The sequence below is a fragment of the Anabas testudineus genome, chromosome 8 (assembly GCF_900324465.2).
Source record: "Anabas testudineus chromosome 8, fAnaTes1.2, whole genome shotgun sequence".
NCBI lineage: Eukaryota > Metazoa > Chordata > Actinopteri > Anabantiformes > Anabantidae > Anabas > Anabas testudineus.
This window is the reverse complement of record NC_046617.1, coordinates 8,961,186-8,981,985: the sequence shown is the minus strand read 5'-3', so window position 1 is coordinate 8,981,985 and position 20,800 is coordinate 8,961,186. Positions and strand designations below refer to the sequence as shown.

The 20,800-nt window shown below is 42.4% G+C and overlaps 2 protein-coding genes across 3 annotated transcripts; both read left to right on the top strand.

The window, feature by feature from the left end:
• The first annotated feature begins 200 nt into the window (after positions 1 to 200).
• On the top strand, positions 201 to 15,530 carry aclya (ATP citrate lyase a). Its single transcript, XM_026355923.2, has 28 exons — positions 201 to 337; positions 2,173 to 2,373; positions 3,440 to 3,562; positions 4,684 to 4,746; positions 4,874 to 5,064; positions 6,642 to 6,721; positions 7,270 to 7,400; positions 8,079 to 8,197; positions 8,716 to 8,852; positions 8,936 to 8,997; positions 9,094 to 9,211; positions 9,307 to 9,461; positions 10,120 to 10,213; positions 10,635 to 10,776; positions 10,931 to 11,099; positions 11,181 to 11,285; positions 11,374 to 11,570; positions 11,649 to 11,730; positions 11,813 to 11,923; positions 12,037 to 12,164; positions 12,294 to 12,387; positions 12,583 to 12,737; positions 12,826 to 12,976; positions 13,083 to 13,226; positions 13,459 to 13,572; positions 13,672 to 13,754; positions 13,955 to 14,031; positions 14,142 to 15,530. Exons 2-28 carry the CDS (start codon positions 2,215 to 2,217, stop codon positions 14,234 to 14,236), a joined length of 3,279 nt encoding a protein of 1,092 aa, XP_026211708.1. The 5' UTR covers positions 201 to 337; positions 2,173 to 2,214; the 3' UTR covers positions 14,237 to 15,530.
• Positions 15,531 to 16,151: 621 nt separating this feature from the next.
• On the top strand, positions 16,152 to 20,552 carry LOC113162311 (kelch-like protein 11). Of its 2 annotated transcripts, XM_026360379.1 has the most exons (3): positions 16,152 to 16,214; positions 16,594 to 17,103; positions 17,357 to 20,552. In XM_026360379.1, exons 2-3 carry the CDS (start codon positions 16,640 to 16,642, stop codon positions 18,939 to 18,941), a joined length of 2,049 nt encoding a protein of 682 aa, XP_026216164.1. In that variant the 5' UTR covers positions 16,152 to 16,214; positions 16,594 to 16,639; the 3' UTR covers positions 18,942 to 20,552. The 2 variants fall into 2 exon arrangements, with proteins under 2 accessions (XP_026216164.1, XP_026216172.1); XM_026360387.1 differs by lacking the exon at positions 16,152 to 16,214 and having other exon boundaries at positions 16,495 to 17,103.
• The last annotated feature ends 248 nt before the right edge of the window (positions 20,553 to 20,800 follow it).

The following is a 20,800-nucleotide window of genomic DNA, read 5'->3' as shown; positions in this document are numbered from 1 at the left end:
TGGTAAAGTGAAGTGGAGAAAACAAGCCTGCATTAGATGTCGCTGTGCTCACGTTTAAAATTCACCTCTCATATAATAAAGTCTTTACTCATTTGTACCGCGGCTCGTTAGATTTCACAGTCTGTCTCACGGTCCGTGAACGCCGCATTAGAGCATGGTGTGGAATGGGCCAATCAGAGGCCGGGAATCATGGGCCAAGCCTATCGGCAGATGGGCCTGAGACACAAAACTCCCAGCGAGCGTCTCTTCCCGACACCATCGGTACCGCAGGCTGGAGCATCACCTCCCAGAACACGCAGACATCCAGTCTCTAAAGCTGTCAAAAGAGGAAAAAGAAGTACGTATTGTTTTCGAAATAAGCTTTCAGCTGTTTTCTATTCCCATCAACTCTCTCTGTGTGTGTGTGTGTGTGCGTCTTTGTCCAAAGGTTTCAGTCAGACTGCTCCGTCCTCCACAGCTCAGGCTGAGTCTCTCTGCTCCGGATGCATCGTGGTTATTAGGAAGTTTGAGTCATTAGAGAGAGCATTGCTGTCTGACCGGTTTGTGGATGAATGAAACCACTGGCTAATCCTGCTTCTCAAGGACCTATGACTAAGTCTCTAGTCAATATTGAGATAAGCCTTGATCTTTAAAATCTTTTTTACTATACTTCATTGTGCACTGGTGCAGATTTAGATCTGCCTGTTTGTTGCCATCCATCCTCCTCTGTTTTTAAATGTTACTGTTTGTCATCTGGACTGGTGTTGTTGCTGCTGGTGAGCAGTGATATTTAATACCTCTGACAGGTCATTGGCTCACAGAAAGTGGATGATAGATGGAGCAGGCATGAGTCTTGGAAAAACAACTGCGCTTTGGTGACTCAGGGATAGGAGTATTCAGCAGTAAAAAGATGACTGTCCCATTAATCAATTTATGAATTGGCAGCCAAGGCTGCAGTGTAGAGCAGGGAGACCGGTTTTCAACTGATATCAGGGCTTTCAGCTGAATAAAGCACAACATCTGATCCAAGAAAAGATCAGTAAGACTTGAGGAATCCAAACCCGATCATTGAGAGAAGTGTTTAGCATCATTCTGAGTGTGTTCAGTCAGAGTGGTTTATCCAGGAAGTGCTGCATCAGAAACAATGCAAACATGATCAATTAATCACCTTCTTGTTATCTTCAAAACATCAAGATATTCCTGCTTTTTGTTTGCAGACTTACTGAAGATATTCATTGACTATCAACATAGTAGTTAGATTATTTTTCAGATAATTCTGTTCTGACATTTGCTTTTAATGAGCCAAAAAAATATTTGTTCTATCGGAAGATAAGATCAGATCTACAGCAGTTAGCGGATACAAGAGAATAGTCTCATGCAAATCCTTCCTGTACATTTCTGTGTGAAACTCAGCACATAACAGATGAAGCTGGTACAAATATTATAATATATATAATATAATGTTTGTGATTGATGAAAATACCATGTTCAATTAATTCTGAATTGATATGACTCGGATATCCACTGGGTTTTTAATACTGAAAGCTTGGCCAAAGGGTAAAGGTCACAGCTCCTCCCTTTAGCAGTAAAATGTAGACGTGCTCTAATTTTAAACTTCCGTCATACTCTATCTATAAAGGAAAGGACTTACCGAAATGTAATGTTTTTATTGCTGCACGTGTCTCGGCTGCTTTCCAGTACTGATAATAACTGGTCATGTCAGAGCAACCTGAGTTTACTGCTTTAGTTGTCTGCTGGTGGCTGGAGCCGAGGTACTTCTCCGTACACTCTGCTACTGCAACTCCATTAAGAATCTGATTGTTTGAGTGGCATTTTATAGCATCAGCGTGCAGGTCAAACAGTGTGAGTCTAATAATGATAGACTGTTCTTCACAGTTTACATATGTCTTGCTGTGACAAATAGAAAACGTGACAGTGCTAAAAGACAGAAGGCCTGAATCAGCAGTGAGTGTGCAATCTGATTTTGTAGCCGTCTCTTAATTCTGTACAGTTAATGTGAATTTCATTGTTTAAGGTACATTTTCTTTAATTTTAGATATAAATCATGAAAAATACAAGCTGTCATTACTTGACAGTTCTGACAACGGGCATGTTGAATATTGCATTAATACAGAAATCTGTTTATTCATTTATCTCATTTCTCATCTGTTTGTCTCCCTATCCGTCTCTCAGGCCGTCTGCCCTTCCTCTTAGACCAGTCTAGTCTAAGCAGTCATGTCTGCCAAAGCCATCTCTGAGCAGACGGGAAAGGACTTCCTGTACAAGTACATCTGCACATCAGCGGCCGTCCAGAACAGATTCCGCTACGCAAATGTAACACCTGAAACCGACTTTGACCGACTGGCGCAAGAGCACCCATGGCTGCTCACAGAGGTAAGACAGCAAAGAACATTACAGCACTTTATTAAGTTATTACTTAGGCTGGCAGTAGAATTGTCTCTTGGAGTTTGTTAGCTGGTGTCACACAGCTACTTTTTCAACTCTCTGGTGGAAATGAAGTGAAGAAAGTGCAGAAAAGAAAACGTAAGGAAAATGTAGACGAATTCTCACTTAAGCCAGTTAGTCAGATAAGCAAAGGTAGAATTCTTTTCTTACTCCATACCTTCCCCTACTTGCATTACTCCACGTAGTTAAACAGTTGCAGATAGACAGGCTGTAATAGACCTTCATTGAATTACTCTCTGACTCATCTTGCAGAATCAAACTTTGCCTTTGTCTCTCTCATGGCTGCAGGTTTTTATCTCTGAGGTACACAGAGGATGCAGAGGGCAGATGCATGGAGATATGTGCTGCCGTAGAACTGATTAGAAAATTGCATTAACTTTCACCATCTGCCATCTCCTCCTTTGCTCACTGGCAAGCACCCAGATACTAATGGCTCCAATGGCATAAGTCATTGTTTTTATCTGGCTTGCAAGTGAGGGGAAGAACGCTTTGTCAAGTTAGATGTAATTTTGCTTTGGCGTCACACAGTAGTGATGATATATGAGTAATTCCTGCATAGATAACGCAGGTCTCAACTTCAGGTGATAATTATTATGCGGGAAGCTGGAGTTTGTTGATGGACCTTGATATCTATAAATAATAACATGACTGAAGAGACAAACATCTGCACCCACATCCAGTAAATGAAGTAAAAATAGTTAACTGACTGTTTTATGCATCATTACAAAGTTTCAGTTGCAGTTTATAGTACCTATTTCAATGCTAATTTCCTGTTTTGCGTTTTAAATTAAGAGTAACTGTGACTCTCTGTGACGTGTCATTAGCAAAACAAATTCGACATAAAATGTGTTTGTTTGAATTTATTATGACATCCAACAATTTGGTTTATTGAAATAAATATTACACAATAAAAATGACCTTTTCTTTTAATGCTGAGCGCTGATGCCTGTTCTTCCAGCTCACGTGCAGCATGCTTTGTCTTTTTTTCCTCCAGAGACTGGTGGTGAAGCCAGACCAGTTGATCAAGAGGAGGGGGAAGCTGGGCCTGGTCGGTGTCAACCTAGACCTGAGTGGCGTCAAAGAGTGGCTGAAGCCCCGCCTAATGAGAGAGACAACAGTACGTCATCCACCCTCACCCACTCTGTCAGTCTCTGTCTGCCAGTTACATCTACACACCCGTTTCAATCAATACTATCTCAGTCTTTTATTCAGCCTCTCCTCCTACTGCCCTTTCATTCACCCTCTTCCTCTGTCATGCACTGGTGCATTTAGTTTATGTGCGTGTGCTTGTGTGTTTCTTCTTAAAAAGAAACCTGTCCATCTTTCCAGTCAGCAGAACCACAGCACATACAATTTGTCACCGAGATGCTGCTCTGCCTCATAAACCAAGAAATAAGTTATGGGCTAGGCGAGGCTAGGATGGAAGAAGACACTAGTGTGTTGTAGGCCTGAGGTTGTGCTGCTGTATCTCTTCACAGATGAGATTAAACTGTCAGCAGTCTTTAGTGGCAGTAAATAATCTGTATTATGTACAGTAGTCACAGCTGTAACCTACCTACCTGCTTTAGCTGGTGAGATTATCCAGGAGTAGCACTCATTAAAGGAAGCAGTCACATATGAGTGAATAACTTTATGTATAATAGCAGCACTTTAACAGTTTACACATAAATATATCAAATTCACTATTTTCATTTCTTTCTTTTTTTTTCTCTGAGGCCGAAATGGATGCTGAATGAGCTCTTCTTTTTTTATCACCCATCATCAGCCTCCTTTATTTTCACTGTTGAAAATGGCAGCTCCTTCTCTTCCTTTTTCTATTTTTCTCCAGTTTCCTCTAAATGGATCTAAAGCCCTTGTTACTTTGTGCCTGTTGGCCTTTAACAGTGAAACAGTGACGGCCACACCAAACGAGCTGTGGCTGTGTTAGCGGGGCTCTGCCTGCAGTAACACAGGATGACATTTTCTTTTTCCTTTTTCCTCTATGAAACCTGCCGCCCTTATTTCCATTTGGAATGTCAATTAACTCGTGTTGGGTTGTGTGCCTGTGTTAGTTTTATTTTGTATTTAGCATCACCTGAAAATACAGTAAGTGGTGGGTTACATGTTAATATACACAGTCTGCAGACCAGACAGATTATATATGTGTCTCCTTTGTATTGGATATCATGTTATTTAGCACTTAATACTATATTGTATCATTTCATCTGTTTAAGAAATTGTTCTGTTGATGGTCTTTAGGTGGGAAAAGCCCGTGGTATTCTCAAGAACTTCCTCATTGAGCCATTTGTTCCCCATAAACAGGTAAACTACTCACATCCCTTTATGATGTCTGAATGACTTTTCCTTATCTCCACATTTAAATCAGTGTTATTTTTAAAGAAACATTTATGAAATGATATATTTTTCATATCAATGCTCCACTACTCAGGAGGAGGAGTTCTATGTGTGCATTTACGCCACTCGGGAGGGGGACTATGTGCTGTTTCACCATGAGGGAGGCGTGGATGTGGGTGATGTGGATGCAAAGGCAAAAAAGCTGCTGATTGGGGTGGACGAAAAGATCAGTGAAGACACAGTGACCAAAGAGCTGCTGACGCATGTCCCCAACGACAAAAAAGTGTGAGTTGGATAAAAAAAATAAGTTAAGCACATGTGCAGAACTTTAGAGTTTGGTCAGTGAGGACGATTAGAGAAATACAGGTAAGCAGAATATTGGAAATATAACACCTGTAAAATTTGATGTGATACCCTGATGCTTACAGTGTCCGATTTTAACAATGCCACCAGTGTTTCTGGTGCTGTAGTTTGTTTGACTGTTTGTATCATAAGTCAAATAGGGGATAGACAACAGAAATATGCAAAATTAAAATAAACTAAACAGGATTTGCTTTGTTATTTTTATAATATTAATAATCGAATAATAATCTCACTACCAGTGTATTGACGTAGCTCAACACAAAATAATCGGATTTAAACTCCTGACCAGCAGTGGAAAAACAAAAGCATCAATCAGCTGAAGTAAAAGAGAGCACTTTAATATTGGCAGTTAGTCTGGGGGGAGTGGGAGGAGATAGGTGGGGACTTTCCATTAGAAGAATTACAGACTCCCCCTCTTCTTCGCCTTTCTTCGATCAGCTTCCACCCCCAGCCTTGTTTTACATTACTGTCACGTACATTTATTTTCATGGGTGCAGCACTGTGCCTCACCCTCTTCACCCCCTCCTATCCATCTCGTCTGCGGCGCTCTTGTGACAGCAGATTCTGGCTGGCCTCGCTGTCTTGGCTGACATTGAAGAAGCCGCCCTAGAAATCGCTCTGCCAAACGCAGCTCACCCGAAACACTCTTCTCACTCACCCTCCCATCGCACTCCCAGCTGAAAACAAGAGCCGCTCTTGGGCAGTTTTCTTGCCCTCCCATCAGAAGACAGGGAAAGCTGAGTCACTGTGGGTTTCAGTCACACTTTGCTCTCATGGGCCAAAAGCCTGACAAAAGGCTGACGTGGTTACAAAAGACCCAGCGCTGCCTGAACAATTGACAGGCAAGAGAGGAGAGCTCCTTACTCTGTCTCGTCCTCCAGTAACCCCCCCACCCCCTGCTCTGTTTTGACATGTGAAGCAGGAAGCAAATTAGATTTTTCCATCTAAACAGCAGCTAATTTACAGGTAGACCGTTTCCTGTCCAGCTCAGCTATAATAGTCTTTCCATAATATCACCTGTCATGGTTTGAATTATGTAGGAATTTAAAGGGTAATTGAAATCTATTGCATGGCCTACACATTACAACATTTAATTATACAGTTAAAGACAAATTGATTAGCCCCAAATGAACTATAGAACATTTCCTCAAATTTTTACCCAATGTTTGCATCATTGATAAAACTTTATATAGTAAATGTTCATCAGTGATACAATGATAGATGGTGCATTTTAAAAAGGAAAATAAAATTTTCTAAATTTCTAAAAGCAAGTTCATTTTTCATGATTGTTTTTCACTTTTGATGAAAGTTATCAAGATAATGTTACAGATTAATTTTTATTAATAGATCAGTTGTTTTATCTCTAATGTGATTATCATTCTAGGCAGGAGTTTGGCAGTTCATTCCCTGGTTCCTCTGTACTTGTAAATTACTTTGGATTAAAGCCACAGCCAAGTGACTAAATGTAGAATCATTATGTGTTGAATGTGACTCTGCAGGGTCCTGGCCAGCTTCATTGTAGGACTCTTCAATCTATATGAAGACCTGTTCTTCACATACCTGGAGATCAACCCATTGGGTAGGTTTATCTTGACATGACACGCCATGTCTAAACAAGTAATAATAATAGTATTGACACTTTATTCCAACACAGATTCATAAATATCAGATTATGAAATTGGAAACATCCAAAGGAAGTTGGAGAGGAAAACGGTACTGCATAATAAAATATCGCTCTTTATAGCCACATTTTTAACACAGAGGGAGGAAATATGTGAATAATTAATGCATTTGCTGTTTGATGAAAGCAGAGTATGTTTATAGTGCTGTAATTGGCATCAGTATTTGCCCCCCTGGCAGCTGTTGCTGCGGACATGGTTGGAGCTCCTGAGGATGGCTGCTCCTGCTTTGATGTCACACCACTTCCTCGGCATCTTCATATTCCTGGCACCTCTTGCAGCGACTGCAGGAAGGTTGAGGATCTCCTGTGCCTGATCAGGGGCTTCTCTAACTTTTACATGATACATCATGCTCAGGCCCTGAGCTGACGTGAATCAGATCAGATCGCGGTTGTGTTTAAACCTCGTTGGGGTACAGACCTTAGCACTATTTTTTTTCCTTTCTCAGTGGTCACAAAAGATGGCGTTTATGTGCTGGACATGGCCGCCAAAATTGATGCAACAGCTGACTACATCTGCAAAGCCAAGTGGGGCGACGTGGAGTTCCCCCCACCCTTTGGCAGGGAGGCCTATCCAGAGGTGAGCACAGGAGAGATAGACTTAGCAAAGCATCCGATTTCAGCATGTCAGCATCGAATAACTGGTGCTGTTCTCTAGTAAGGACAAACGCTTACAGACGCTGTTTGTGTAGGATGTAAAATCAGCAAGTTACCAATGCAACCTAGGACATGATTTAATATTACGTTTTTATTAAATGTACTGCAGAGTCAACTAAATAAAGAGGTAGATGCTGTAAATAATGTTACATTCTGTGAACTGTGGCAGCCTTTTCTGTCCTTGCTGCCCCATGTGGGGTAGTGTAAATACATCAGCCAGTTAATGAGTGTCTGGACGGAGACTCAGTAAATATATTAACGTCACTTCATACAGTGTGATGAGATGTATGAAATGCTTGTTGCTTGTTTGAGACAGGCTGTCTGTGGGCCAGACGGGCTGGTCTAATTGGGCTGCTGTGAGTCTAGAGTGGAATTGAGGGACAGCGGGTGTCTTTGATTGGGAGCTTTTTTTACTCGCAGCCACCAGCTGTGACACTGACTCTCACAAACAACCATTGATGTGCATGTCAGCCTCTATCACTCTTAATATTTCCAGTGATGGTTTCAGTACATTGTGGCAAGTTGAAGTTGTGCTTAACTAAATTCTGCTTTGATTAGGGCTGCAGTCACGCGTTCTCTCCCTCTCTCCTTTTATTAACAGGAGGCCTACATTGCTGACCTGGATGCCAAGAGTGGTGCCAGCCTCAAACTCACCCTGCTCAACCCTCGAGGCAGGATCTGGACCATGGTGGCAGGAGGAGGTGCCTCAGTGGTGTACAGGTATCCGGTCGCAGTTTGATGATGAGTCTACGTGAAACTAATCCTGTATAAATAAGATGACGGTAGCCATGTAACTAACATAATGAACTATATTCATTGCCTTGATTACATAACGCATAATTAAGCTCAGGAGATCATGCCAGTGATGCAGTAAAGAGACTGATGGTGCAGCAGCTCAGACTCTGCCTGTTCAGCTGCCTGCTAAATTGGATTCTTAGACCTTGCTGTTTATTTCAGAGTCTGGAGAAATGAGCAGTGTCTCCCTCACTCCACCATCTGTTGAGGATGTAAAGTGTGACACGCAGACACATCAGCCATGACTAATTATTCCCACTGTGCACTGTTAAGTTTTTGTGTTTGTTTACAGTGCAGAATTAATTTGGAAAAGCCTGAAACATGAAATATTACTCTGAAGCACATTCTCAATTTTAATTATTAGTTATGTTTGATGAAGACTGTTCCAGAAAATGAGATAAACTCTTGTTACCTTGATTTTATTTAATGTAAACTTTCCCTAGTGACACAATCTGTGATCTGGGTGGTGTCAACGAGCTGGCAAACTATGGGGAGTATTCAGGAGCACCAAGTGAGCAGCAGACCTATGACTATGCCAAGACCATCCTGTCTCTGATGACCAGAGAGAAGCACCCTGATGGTAGGAAACTTGAAATGTCAGTAGTTCTGTGAACTACTGGAAGTAGATTTATCCCCCTAAACTGTTTCTATAATGTTTTCCAGGAAAGGTTTTGATCATTGGGGGAAGCATTGCTAACTTCACAAATGTTGCTGCGACATTTAAGGTAGAGTGTAATGTGCTTGTTGTTTGTTTAGTAACTATATTACGCGTTGTGTACACTCAAAATATGAATTAAATAGTATGTCTCTTACTTTGCAAGGGGATTGTACGGGCCATCAAAGACTACCAGGTCCCGCTAAAGGAGCATGAGGTCACAATTTTTGTTCGGCGTGGAGGCCCAAACTACCAGGAGGGCCTCAGAGTAATGGGAGAAGTTGGTGTGTTATACATTCTTACTTACTTAGTTTTGATCTGCAAGTACCTGCTGATTTTGATGCACCACGCTTAATTTTGTTCTGTCCGCTCTTCTCAGGCAAGACCACTGGGATCCCAATCCATGTCTTTGGCACAGAAACTCACATGACTGCCATTGTTGGAATGGCACTGGGTCACCGGCCAATCCCCAACCAGCCTCCTGTTGCCGCCCATACTGCCAACTTCCTGCTCAACTCCAGTGGCAGCACATCGGTATGACACATACTGACTGCATGGAAACAAATAGGCTGTCATGATCATCATCATCATCATCATCATCATCATCATCATCCACCAGTAGTTTGGTGAAGTTTAATAGCAGAGTTATAAGAGGACACAGCATCTGTTTCAGTCACTACTGTCTTGTCCTTTTAGTGAACCAGATAATCAGATGCCCAGTAGCTCTTTTGTTTAAGAGCACTGCAGGGCAAAGTGGGCTGCTCTCACTCAAATAGTCGTGAGCTATTTACTGTGACTTGCCCGAGGTGCCCATTAAGAATGTGCAGTGCGTAGTCTTTGTGCCTGAACGTACACACACACATGTATTTATTTGCAACTTTGCTTTAAAAGTGGAATTATTATTATTATACAATAGAAAATTAGAAAGATAAAGATAAAGATAAAGGAAATATTATAATATATCTAATATGTTAATACAGTATTGTACAGATTAAATAAAAGGTAAAACATGCATTTTTATGAATTATGACAATGAAAAGTCACCGAAGTTATATTGCATGTAGGTGATGTCTCAAAAAATAACCTGATGGTTTGTTACTCTTTCATCAAGCTTACAAAAATAACGTACACATTTTTAAATGTGTATAGCAGTATAAAAAAATGACTGAACCTTTTGTTTGGTAATTTCCAGACTCCAGCATCGAGCAGAACTGCTTCTTTTTCTGAAAACGCCACCAGAGGAGGAGCTTCACCAGCCAAGAAGACCAAAATTGGGGCTTCTGTTGGTGAGAAAACACACACACACACACACACACACACACACACACACACACACACACACACACACACACACATACACATTACTGCCCTGGGAAATCTTTGCACTGTGAATGCTGAGTTTTTGATGATGTTTTTCATTAGTTAGAGTTCACTGCTGGGCCACATGATACATAACAGCCTTGTGGTTATGCATGGTTGAGTTTAGGTGTTATAGCTCCCTCTTTGGGCTGCACGAGGACCCTGCGAGTGAAACTCACTGTCAGTAATAGTCTTTCTGTACACAGCCCCATACAATTTCTGTACTTCTAACGTCATGTGCTTTGTGGTGTTCGTGGTACTGATCTTATTGATGGCAGAGATGGCACATCGATTTTAGTCATTATTTGTTCAGCTACAGTTTGTTTAATGGCTTTTCTTTCCCTGTAGCCAAGGGGACTACCCTCTTCAGCAAACACACCAAGACCATAGTGTGGGGTATGCAGACTCGGGCAGTACAAGGCATGCTGGACTTTGACTATGTCTGCTCCAGGGTAGAGCCATCTGTCGCAGCTATGGTCTACCCGTTCACGTAAGTGTGCTCTGCCACTCCTCTTTAGTTTGTTTTCTTTGCTTTGGTGTCAGTGCAATTGCCCTTAGTTGTACATTTATTGTAATAAAAATCCCAAAGTAAACTCTGTCCTTTCACTGTCTGACGACGTCTTTCCCGCACTGCTGTTTTACAGTGGAGACCACAAACAGAAATTCTACTGGGGCCATAAAGAGATTCTCATCCCTGTGTACAAAAACATGAGCGATGCCATGAAGAAGCACCAAGATGTGGACGTGCTCATCAGCTTTGCCTCACTGCGTTCAGCTTTTGATAGCACCATGGAGACCATGCAGTACCCACAGGTAAAATATCATACACTGTACCATCTGTAGGGTACTGAACCTATGAGTTTTAAAGTTAAGCCCTTTTATTCTCTTTTTTAGATTCACACCATAGCCATCATTGCAGAGGGGATACCTGAAGCCCATACCAGGAAGATCATCAAGGCAGCAGATGAGAAAGGCATCACAGTCATTGGACCAGCCACTGTTAGTCTTGCATCACTTCTCATAAGATTGCTGAGGCTTTCCTTCTGTGCAGTTTCGTCTCATCTCAGTTTATCTATGTTTTCCCCAGGTTGGAGGAATCAAGCCAGGCTGTTTCAAGATTGGGAACACAGGAGGCATGCTAGATAACATCCTCGCCTCCAAGCTCTATCGTCCAGGCAGCGTGGCCTATGTGTCACGCTCGGGCGGTATGTCCAATGAACTCAACAACATCATCTCCCGTACAACTGATGGTGTTTTTGAGGGTGTGGCCATAGGTGGGGACAGGTATGCAACCTGAGTTTTATCTGCAAAATGTAAGCATTGGAGTTTGAACTGCTGTGTAATTCTGGACTTGGCCTGCAGATACCCTGGGTCTGTGTTTACTGATCATGTGCTGCGTTACCAAGACACTCCTGGAGTAAAGATGATTGTTGTACTGGGAGAGGTGAGGAAAAATTGTCACTTGCACCAGTTAATTAACCAGTTATCAATTTGATACCATGTGCATGTGTCTCTCCCTGTTACAGATTGGAGGCACAGAGGAGTACAAGATCTGCCAGGCTATTAAAGAGAGCAGGATCACAAAGCCAGTGGTCTGTTGGTGTATTGGCACGTGTGCCACCATGTTTTCTTCAGAGGTGAGTGGGTGGATGTAGAGTCCGGTGCATTTTCAGGCACTGATAGGCAGCTGCATAATGAGCAACAGTGGTGAGAGTTCTGACCCATGTTGAGTCCTTTTGTTCCCCACCAGGTTCAGTTCGGCCACGCAGGAGCTTGTGCAAATCAGGCGTCCGAGACAGCTGTGGCTAAGAATAAGGCATTGAAGGAAGCTGGTGCCTTCGTTCCCAAGAGCTTTGATGAGCTGGGAGATATAATCAAGTCAGTGGCATATTGGTTATTCAAGTTCATAATATTATTCCCTAGGATATAACTTTCAGACATGTTTGGTGGTATTCTTATAGAACTATTTCTCTTCCCAGATTTACGAGTTGTTTTTTATCTGTGCAGATCTGTTTACGATGACCTTGTTGCCAAAGGAGTTATACAGCCTGCTGAAGAGGTGCCACCTCCCACTGTGCCAATGGATTACTCCTGGGCACGTGTAAGTATACGTTATGAAATCAGTTTGAAGTAAGCTTTTAATTATCATAATTAAACTAATAACTATAATTATATTATTAGCTTATCAGATGCACAGTGCAGAACACACAAAACCAAATCATGTTGTTTTAAAATAAGACAGATGGAACATTTGTACAGTGAGTGAATTTTCTCCTTGTACCCGTCTGCTCGACAGGAGCTTGGTCTGATCCGTAAGCCGGCCTCCTTCATGACCAGTATCTGTGATGAGAGAGGTCAGGAGCTCATCTATGCAGGCATGCCCATCACTGAGGTCTTCAAGTCAGAAATAGGCCTGGGGGGAACTCTGGGGCTGCTGTGGTTCCAGAGGAGGTCAGCATCTTAATCTGGCAGTTTTTGTAATCAAACTCTCTAGAAACTCTTGACCTTAACTATTATGTACTATCTCCCATTTGTGCAGGTTGCCCAAGTATGCCTGCCAGTTCATAGAGATGTGCCTGATGGTGACTGCTGATCACGGCCCTGCTGTTTCTGGTGCCCACAACACTATTGTGTGTGCCCGAGCTGGCAAAGATCTTATCTCCAGCCTCACATCTGGGCTTCTCACTATTGTAAGACCCTTCCAGCTGTGATTTATTAATGTACTGATTTATTATTGACCTGCAGAAAGCCCGCCATGAGCAAATGTAAATCTTTTTCCTTTTGATTACTACTCAGGGTGACCGCTTTGGAGGTGCTCTGGATGCTGCAGCAAAGCAGTTCAGTAAGGCATTTGACAGCGGCATGCTGCCTATGGAGTTTGTCAATAAGATGAAGAAGGATGGAAAGCTGATCATGGGCATTGGACACAGAGTCAAGTCTGTGAGTACCTCAGTACTATGTAGTAGTATGTGTGTATTTTTAACATATTGGCTGCAGCAGAATGATTTGGAAATTTGAGAATTTGACCTGCACTAAAATACCAATAATGCTTTGAGACAAGAAGTATGTGAAGTAAAAGTCCTACAGAAATATATAAAATGTACATATTCAGAGATATTCCCGGACAAATTAAGAGTGATTAGATAACTATGCTTTTGAATGATTTCCCCAGATCAACAATCCAGACATGAGAGTCCAGATCTTGAAGGACTTTGTGAAGCAGCACTTTCCTTCCTCCCAGCTGCTGGACTACGCTCTAGATGTAGAGAAGATCACCACATCCAAAGTAAGATTTATTATTTTGTCCCGTTGACTAAATAAGGACACATTCAATTTTTAATTACAACATTCTCTTCTTTTCTCTTTATTGGCTTTGTATTATTAGAAACCCAACTTGATCCTGAATGTGGATGGCCTAATTGGTGTAGCTTTTGTGGATTTGCTCAGGACTTGTGGTGGTTTTACAAGGTAAGAGACATTAAGAGACAACTCTGGACAACTCTAAGCTTTCCTTTAGAGCTGCATGTTTCTTTTCGTAATGTGAAGAAATTATTTAGAGCAGACATATTTATACGTTAATATAATGAAAAATATATCCATACCAGAAGTTGGATAATATGTTACCCTATAATCTCTTTTTTTTAAAACTGACAATGTTGCTTGTCCAGGGATGAAGCTGATGAGTTTGTGGAAATCGGTGCCCTGAATGGAATCTTTGTCCTGGGACGCAGCATGGGATTCATTGGTAGATATCTTCTGTGTGCAGACAGACGTACCGCTACAGACAGACATGTGTGCAAGATGTAAATATGTATATGTAAAGTCTATATCAGTTTCATTTTTGTATCTCTTCAGGACACTACCTGGACCAGAAGAGGTTGAAGCAGGGTCTGTATCGCCACCCTTGGGACGACATCTCCTATGTGCTCCCAGAACACATGTCAATGTAATCAGAAGGACTAAACCAGCAAGTGCCAACCTTCGTCCCCCAGTGTCCCCTCACCTAAGCTGTCACTCCCCTGCCTATACTGTATCTGTCACCGCAGAGCTGTGGCTTATACGTGGGAAGATGTTACTATTAATATGTAGAAATGGCAAATATTCCTAACTGTGAAGTATCAGTCAGATGAATCAGGTATACACAAGAGAGAGAGTTATAGTGGATTATTAAACTGGACCACCAACGCTACACTCATGGCTACAGCAGTAAAGTACTTTTATATACATAAGCGTATTAATCTAGCACGTGTGTCTGTTACCAGACTATTGTGTCTCTGTGCAGCTCTCATTGTTGTGCCATATGAAAATCGTGAGCCTGCTACAAAGATGAATATGTAGTGCAATTATGCCTATAGTATAACAACGTGTTGTAGATCAGCGCTTTATTAATATAGGTGTATTAATAATGAAAATAGTACAGTGTTATAGTTCTGTTCTGTTTTTGACCATTATATGAGTCATTCCAACAAGTTGAACCATTTGCCATCATCAGGAAATGTTTTCTCTCAGCTGGTGCAGAGTGTGGGAGTATTTGCTAAAAGGGTTTTAATGGAAGTTGAATGTTGTTTAATCAGGAGAACAAAAATAAAGTGTGGTTTTATTGTTTTTTTATTTAGTAAAGTGGATTAGGCCTCTTTGTGATAAATACCACAATGCAATTATGTCCCCTTGTTTCACGAGAAATGATCTACAAAAAGATTATTCACTGTTTTTTAACCCACTTTAAATCCACTAATCCTATTACAATAAGTTGTATTGTTATTAGACAACAAAACATAATTTTAGTGGCTTTTATAAAAAAATGTTTTTGTTGTTTGACATGGTTGCCTTCTATTCCTGTTAGTGAAGCATATTAAAGGTCATCGCATGCCCAGTATTTAACATCTACCACCCACTGACTTCATTTTGTTTTACTATTGTAAATGGACATGGCAGAAAATCCTCACCTCATAGAATTTAAGACATATTTTATATTGATATGTTTTATCTAATGTTGAGAAACTTAATGTGGACAATATTCTTAGAAACAGTGGACATTAATTGCGTGGCAGCCATCACTAGTTGTCATCATGTTTGTCAATGTTACAAAACTGTAAAGAAATTCTGGACAACCAGAAACATCACCAGTGTTGTCACAGTCTCTTTGTTTTTAACTCTTTCACTGTGAACTAAATGTGCCTCTGTACTAATTTGTTATATGTTGCCTATTGTGTAATTGAGTAAAATAAAATGTAATTAATGTAATGTTATGGTAGTTCTTTGTTTCCTTGCTTGTTTGTACAGCATTGTCTAGTTATGGCCAGGATTAGGATTGAGTTGTGCTACGTCCTTGCACACTTTAAAATAAGCTCTCTATGCACTTTTTTTTTTTGTTTTTTACTCCGTTCAGCTGTTTTAAGGTAAATGTTTTGCTTGGTGGACAATTTTAAATATCTCTTGACATTTTCTCTTGTAAAAAGTAAGTCTAAAAAATAGTTAAGACAACAAAGCATATATTTGCCTAATGCCTGTGGCAGGATGATGCTATTGTGCATTTGGCTTAATTATCATTTTACTTGCAATTTACTATCTAATCGTAGGGCCATGCATAATTACTCCTGTGCATATCCTGAATGGGCACCTGTGATGCATGCCATGAGTTGCCTTCTGTTTCTAACCTGACTTAGAATATTTAAATATAGGTCAAATTGTTTTGATTTACACAATGGTATGAGACTGTGCATTGATTGCAGACTTTCTGAGCCTGCAGAGCCCACAACATGCTACTACTAGCGGCTCTCCATGTGCAGACCTGTCAGCAGGAGGACGGCGCATCATGCGTCATGACGGCGACGTTACGCTGTCGCCCACTGCGCATGTCAGAGACTGTATTTACCAAGCTGAAGTTGGTTACTTATTCGTTGTTTCAATCAAAAACGCTGCTAACAGGTACGTTTTTAATTTCCCTATGAATGTTAGCCTCTGCAACATATTAAAATAGTAATTGGTTGTCATGCCTAATTATTAGTTTTTTCTTATTTACATCTAGCAATCCATATGCTGAATACTAATTGTTGTCATGTCACATCACGGCTGTAACACTAAATTGCTATGCAAATCTATGATTTTCTAACTTAAATAAAGCTGTCGACACTGACACACCACATTTAAAAACCCATTGACGATGTGCATTTTCAGATCAGGTGTCGTTACGTCCTCATTTAGTCTCGGATGTGACACTCGAATATGAGACGCACTTCGCCGCCGCTGTCTGTTTTGACTCCGTGTGTGTGTGTGTCTGCGTATGTCGCCTCCTTTCCTTCACTAGTTTACTTCATTTCCCAACACTGCTCTCCTCCACCGCCGGCAGCAGGATGGCAGCGGCGGCCCCCAACCCGGAGGATGCCGCCAGGAGCAGCGGTAGCGGCGGCACAGGCACGCCCAGCGCCCTTGCCGGAGACGGGGACGCGGAAGAGGCCGAGGACTTCACCTCCTCTTCCCACTGCTCGGAGCTGTCTCGGCGGCAGAACGAGCAGAGGAAGCAGGGTCTGTTCTGCGACGTGACGCTGGCCTTCAGCAGCGGGGCGGCTACCGGGAGCGTCCAGAGCTGCGAGTATTCAGCCCACAGGTCCGTCCTGGCTGCGGCTACCGACTACTTCACCCCCCTGCTGGGAGGACAGTTCTCCGAGTCCATTTCTGGACGGGTGGAGATGAAGGAGTGGAGCTCAGAGCTGGGGCCGGACCCGGAGACGGTGGAGAGTGTCATCCAGTATATGTACACTGGGGAAATACGCGTTAGCACCTGCAATGTACATGAAGTACTGGAGCTAGCTGATAGGTAAGATCTGTTCAAACACATCCTCCTGTCTGTCTGTGTGTGTGTGTGTGTGTGTGTGTGTGTGTGTGTGTGTGTGTGTGTGTGTGTGATTTTGATAGTCAAAGCATGAGGCCCTCTCTGATTCCCAAATGATTTCTCTGTTTTCATTCTGCGCTTATACAAAGCTAGACTAGCCTGGCCTACTGAGTCAAAGCAGAAGAGTAGCATTAGTTTACATTGCTCTAACATCCTCTTTGTTGCCTCTGTATATTAGGTTCCTTCTGCTGCAGCTGAAGGATTTCTGTGGTGAGTTCCTCAAGAAGAAGCTGAGCTTGACCAACTGTGTGGCAGTGCACAGTCTCGCCCACATGTACACCCTGGACCAACTGGCTCTGCGGGCTGCAGACATGATCCGCCGCAACTTCCACAAGGTGATCCAGGATGAGGAGTTCTACACGCTGCCCTTTCACCTGGTTCGAGACTGGCTGTCCGACACAGAGATCACAGTGGACTCTGAGGAGGTGCTGTTTGAGGCTGTGGTGAAGTGGGTGCAGAAGAACCCAGAAGAGCGAAGCCGCTACTTCGAGGAGCTTTTCCGGCTCCTGAGGCTACCCCAAATCAAGCCCACCTACCTGACCAGGGTGGTGAAAAATGAGCGCCTGGTGGCTGCCAATGAGGCCTGTCTCCGCCTGGTGTCAGAGGCAGTTGAAGGCCATGCCATACGCTTTGAGAACCTCAAGTCGACTGATATGGAGCTCTGGTCCTCCCACATGGCTTCTTTTCAGCCCCGCTTTGGCCAGAACATGGATGTTATCATGGTAGTGGGTGGAGTGTCTGAGGGAGGGGACTACCTGAGCGAGTGTGTGGGTTACTTCATTTATGAAGACCGTTGGGTCAACCTGCCACACATCCACAACCATCTTGATGGCCATGCCATTGCTGCCACAGAGTCCCATGTTTATGTGGCTGGGTCTATGGAGCCAGGCTTTGCTAAGACCGTGGAACGTTACAACCCTAATCGCAACACCTGGGAGCAAGTGAGCAACTTGACCACACGCAAACATTCCTTTGGCCTCACTTGTATTAAGGACATCCTGTACAGCATCGGTGGCCATGGAAACTTCAGTCCAGGTTTCAAAGATGTCAGTGTGTACGAGCCTGAGCAGGACAAGTGGCACAATCTGGAATCTGCCCCCAAAATCCTGCGGGATGTGAAGGCAGTGAGTGTGGAGGACCGTTATGTGTACGTTACGGCACGCACGCCTGTTGATACAGATAATGAGGATGGCCTGAAGACGGTGACCACTCGTTATGACACGGAGAGCCGACAGTGGCAAGATGTTGACTCCCTGCCCCTTATTGACAACTACTGCATCTTCCAGATGGCTGTGGCCTCTACTAACTTCTACCACACAGCTTCTTGCTGCCCCAAGAGCTACACAGTGCGGGATGAGGTGGCCAGGCAGAAGATCAGTGTGCGCATCTCTGATGAGATCCTGGAAAGCCTGCCCCCAGAGGTTACCAGCATTGAGGGTGCTGCCATCTGCCACTTTGATGAGGACGTCTTCATTATTGGTGGCTGGAAAAACAGCGATGATGTGGACAAACAGTACCGTAAGGAGGCCTACCGCTACTGTGCTGAGAGGAAGCGCTGGATGCTGCTGCCACCCATGCCACAGCCCCGCTGCCGAGCCACTGCCTGCCACGTGCGCATCCCCTACCGTTTTCTGTATGGTTGCCAGCGCTACCCCATGCCCCAGAACTTGGCCCGTCAGCGAGATCGGATGCAACAAATGCAGCAGCTTCACCGACGTACCCTCACCCTTCGCCGGCAGCTCCAGTCACAGATAGAGTGTTGAACAAATCAAGGTCTGCTCCATCCAAAAACGACACTATTCAGTCTGAAGATATACTGCAGACCACAGCTCCATTCCAGTCATTGCCACTGACCCCCCCATTCATCAAAACATGTTGCGGGGGTTCTTGTGTTGCTCTCACACTGCATTTCATTAAACTGAACTTTGTGTCATTGACTCTCATGCCGTGTTGTGTTAAATGGCTAATTTGTGGAAAGCCATGAAATGTTTGGACAGGCATGTGCTGACCAGCCGGCTGTGTTGGGGGATATGGTGAAGGTAAACATGTGAATAAGAGTGTTAAATAGCAGCCAGCAACTTTTGTCAAATATGTTGGTATAGACACTGTTTATCTTTGTACATAAAAATTATAAAGCTGTATATGTATACATTTATATGGATATGTAACATTCCTTTATTGTATGCCTGTACTCAAAAGGATGTGTGACATTACGAATAACTTCATTCCTACTTCGAGTCCAACTTGCATAAGTAATTCTCATTCCATTGTAACACTGTGACAATCTCCTCATGCAAGCATAACACTGATCTAAAAGTCTAACTCTAACTTATATCATAGTTGCGCTATTAGAAATGTGCTACTTGTTGCTGTGCAGCATCAACAACTAAATATAAATAGATTCAGAAAGGTTGCTAATTTTCAAATCCTGTTGACTAGTTTGCTTTTACAGTAGATTGCATTTACCTTCAGCGGTTGTATAGAGTATGTTCCCGTCATGTTTGTTCCTGATGTGACACTTGAAAATTACAGATGTTTTTGAAGAGGTGAAATAATGAGAGGCCTGTAACGTACAGATGTGATAAGATGTAATCATTCCTTTATCTTAACATTAAAAAATTGTATTTGGTCACTGCATTAAGCACCGATGATTGGCAGTGATTTAATCATTCATTTCTTTTGCACTTTGGCAGTCTATTGTCATTCTGTCAAGAAAGATGCACAGAAAATGTGCAAGTGCAAGAATGTGATGTAGTCGCAGAAGGTACTGTTGCCACTTTACTGCACTTTGTGAAATCTAATTATTTGTAAAGTCTTACAGAAGCATCAGGATTTAGGTTGCCACTGCACTTTGACTTTGGTTCATTTGATCCTATTTCATATCAGACAGGGTGATTGTCATTTGGAAATAAATTGTTTTAACCAGCTTGCAGCCAGTAAGCGATGATCTGCGACCACAGATTATCATTATTTGTTTTTTGTTTCCAACATTTCTTGGAAAACCAGCACTTCTAATTAAGTGTATAATAGAAATCTGCTATATTGTTCTGTGGTCTCCTTTCGTCCTCCAGAGAGACTTAGAAATTAAGTAAACAGGAATCATACTTACTATTAAAACAAAAGGACTTGTTATATGAATGTGTTGTGGCTGACATTCAGAAACTGTCCATGCAGCGTCTATTACAGCCTAAAGGTTACAGTGCGCAGAAATGATATTCATTTCCACTTTATGACCAACATTAACTGCACTGCAAATGTTACTTGGAATAAGCTATGTAATGTGCTTTGCATGTGATAGTCTGACATTGTGTCCTTATATCTGATGTAAGAAAAGCAATTGTCATCACTTGCAATTAAAGTTGTTTTGTAAGCCACATGGTTGCACATATGTGTTACTGTTTTGTTGGACGTGAGCTCAGCTAGTCAAAGGGGGGGATACTACCTACAAGTCTCAATGCAACCTGCATTAAACCCGCAGTTTTAGCAGATGCTATGAGAAACTGTTGAACCTCCTGCTCATTGTGACCTGTAACAACAGTACAGCGACCTCATTTACATCATGATCACATTAATCTAGGACTGTGACCCCGCAGAGAACAGTGTCGAAACCGGAAGGAGCTTT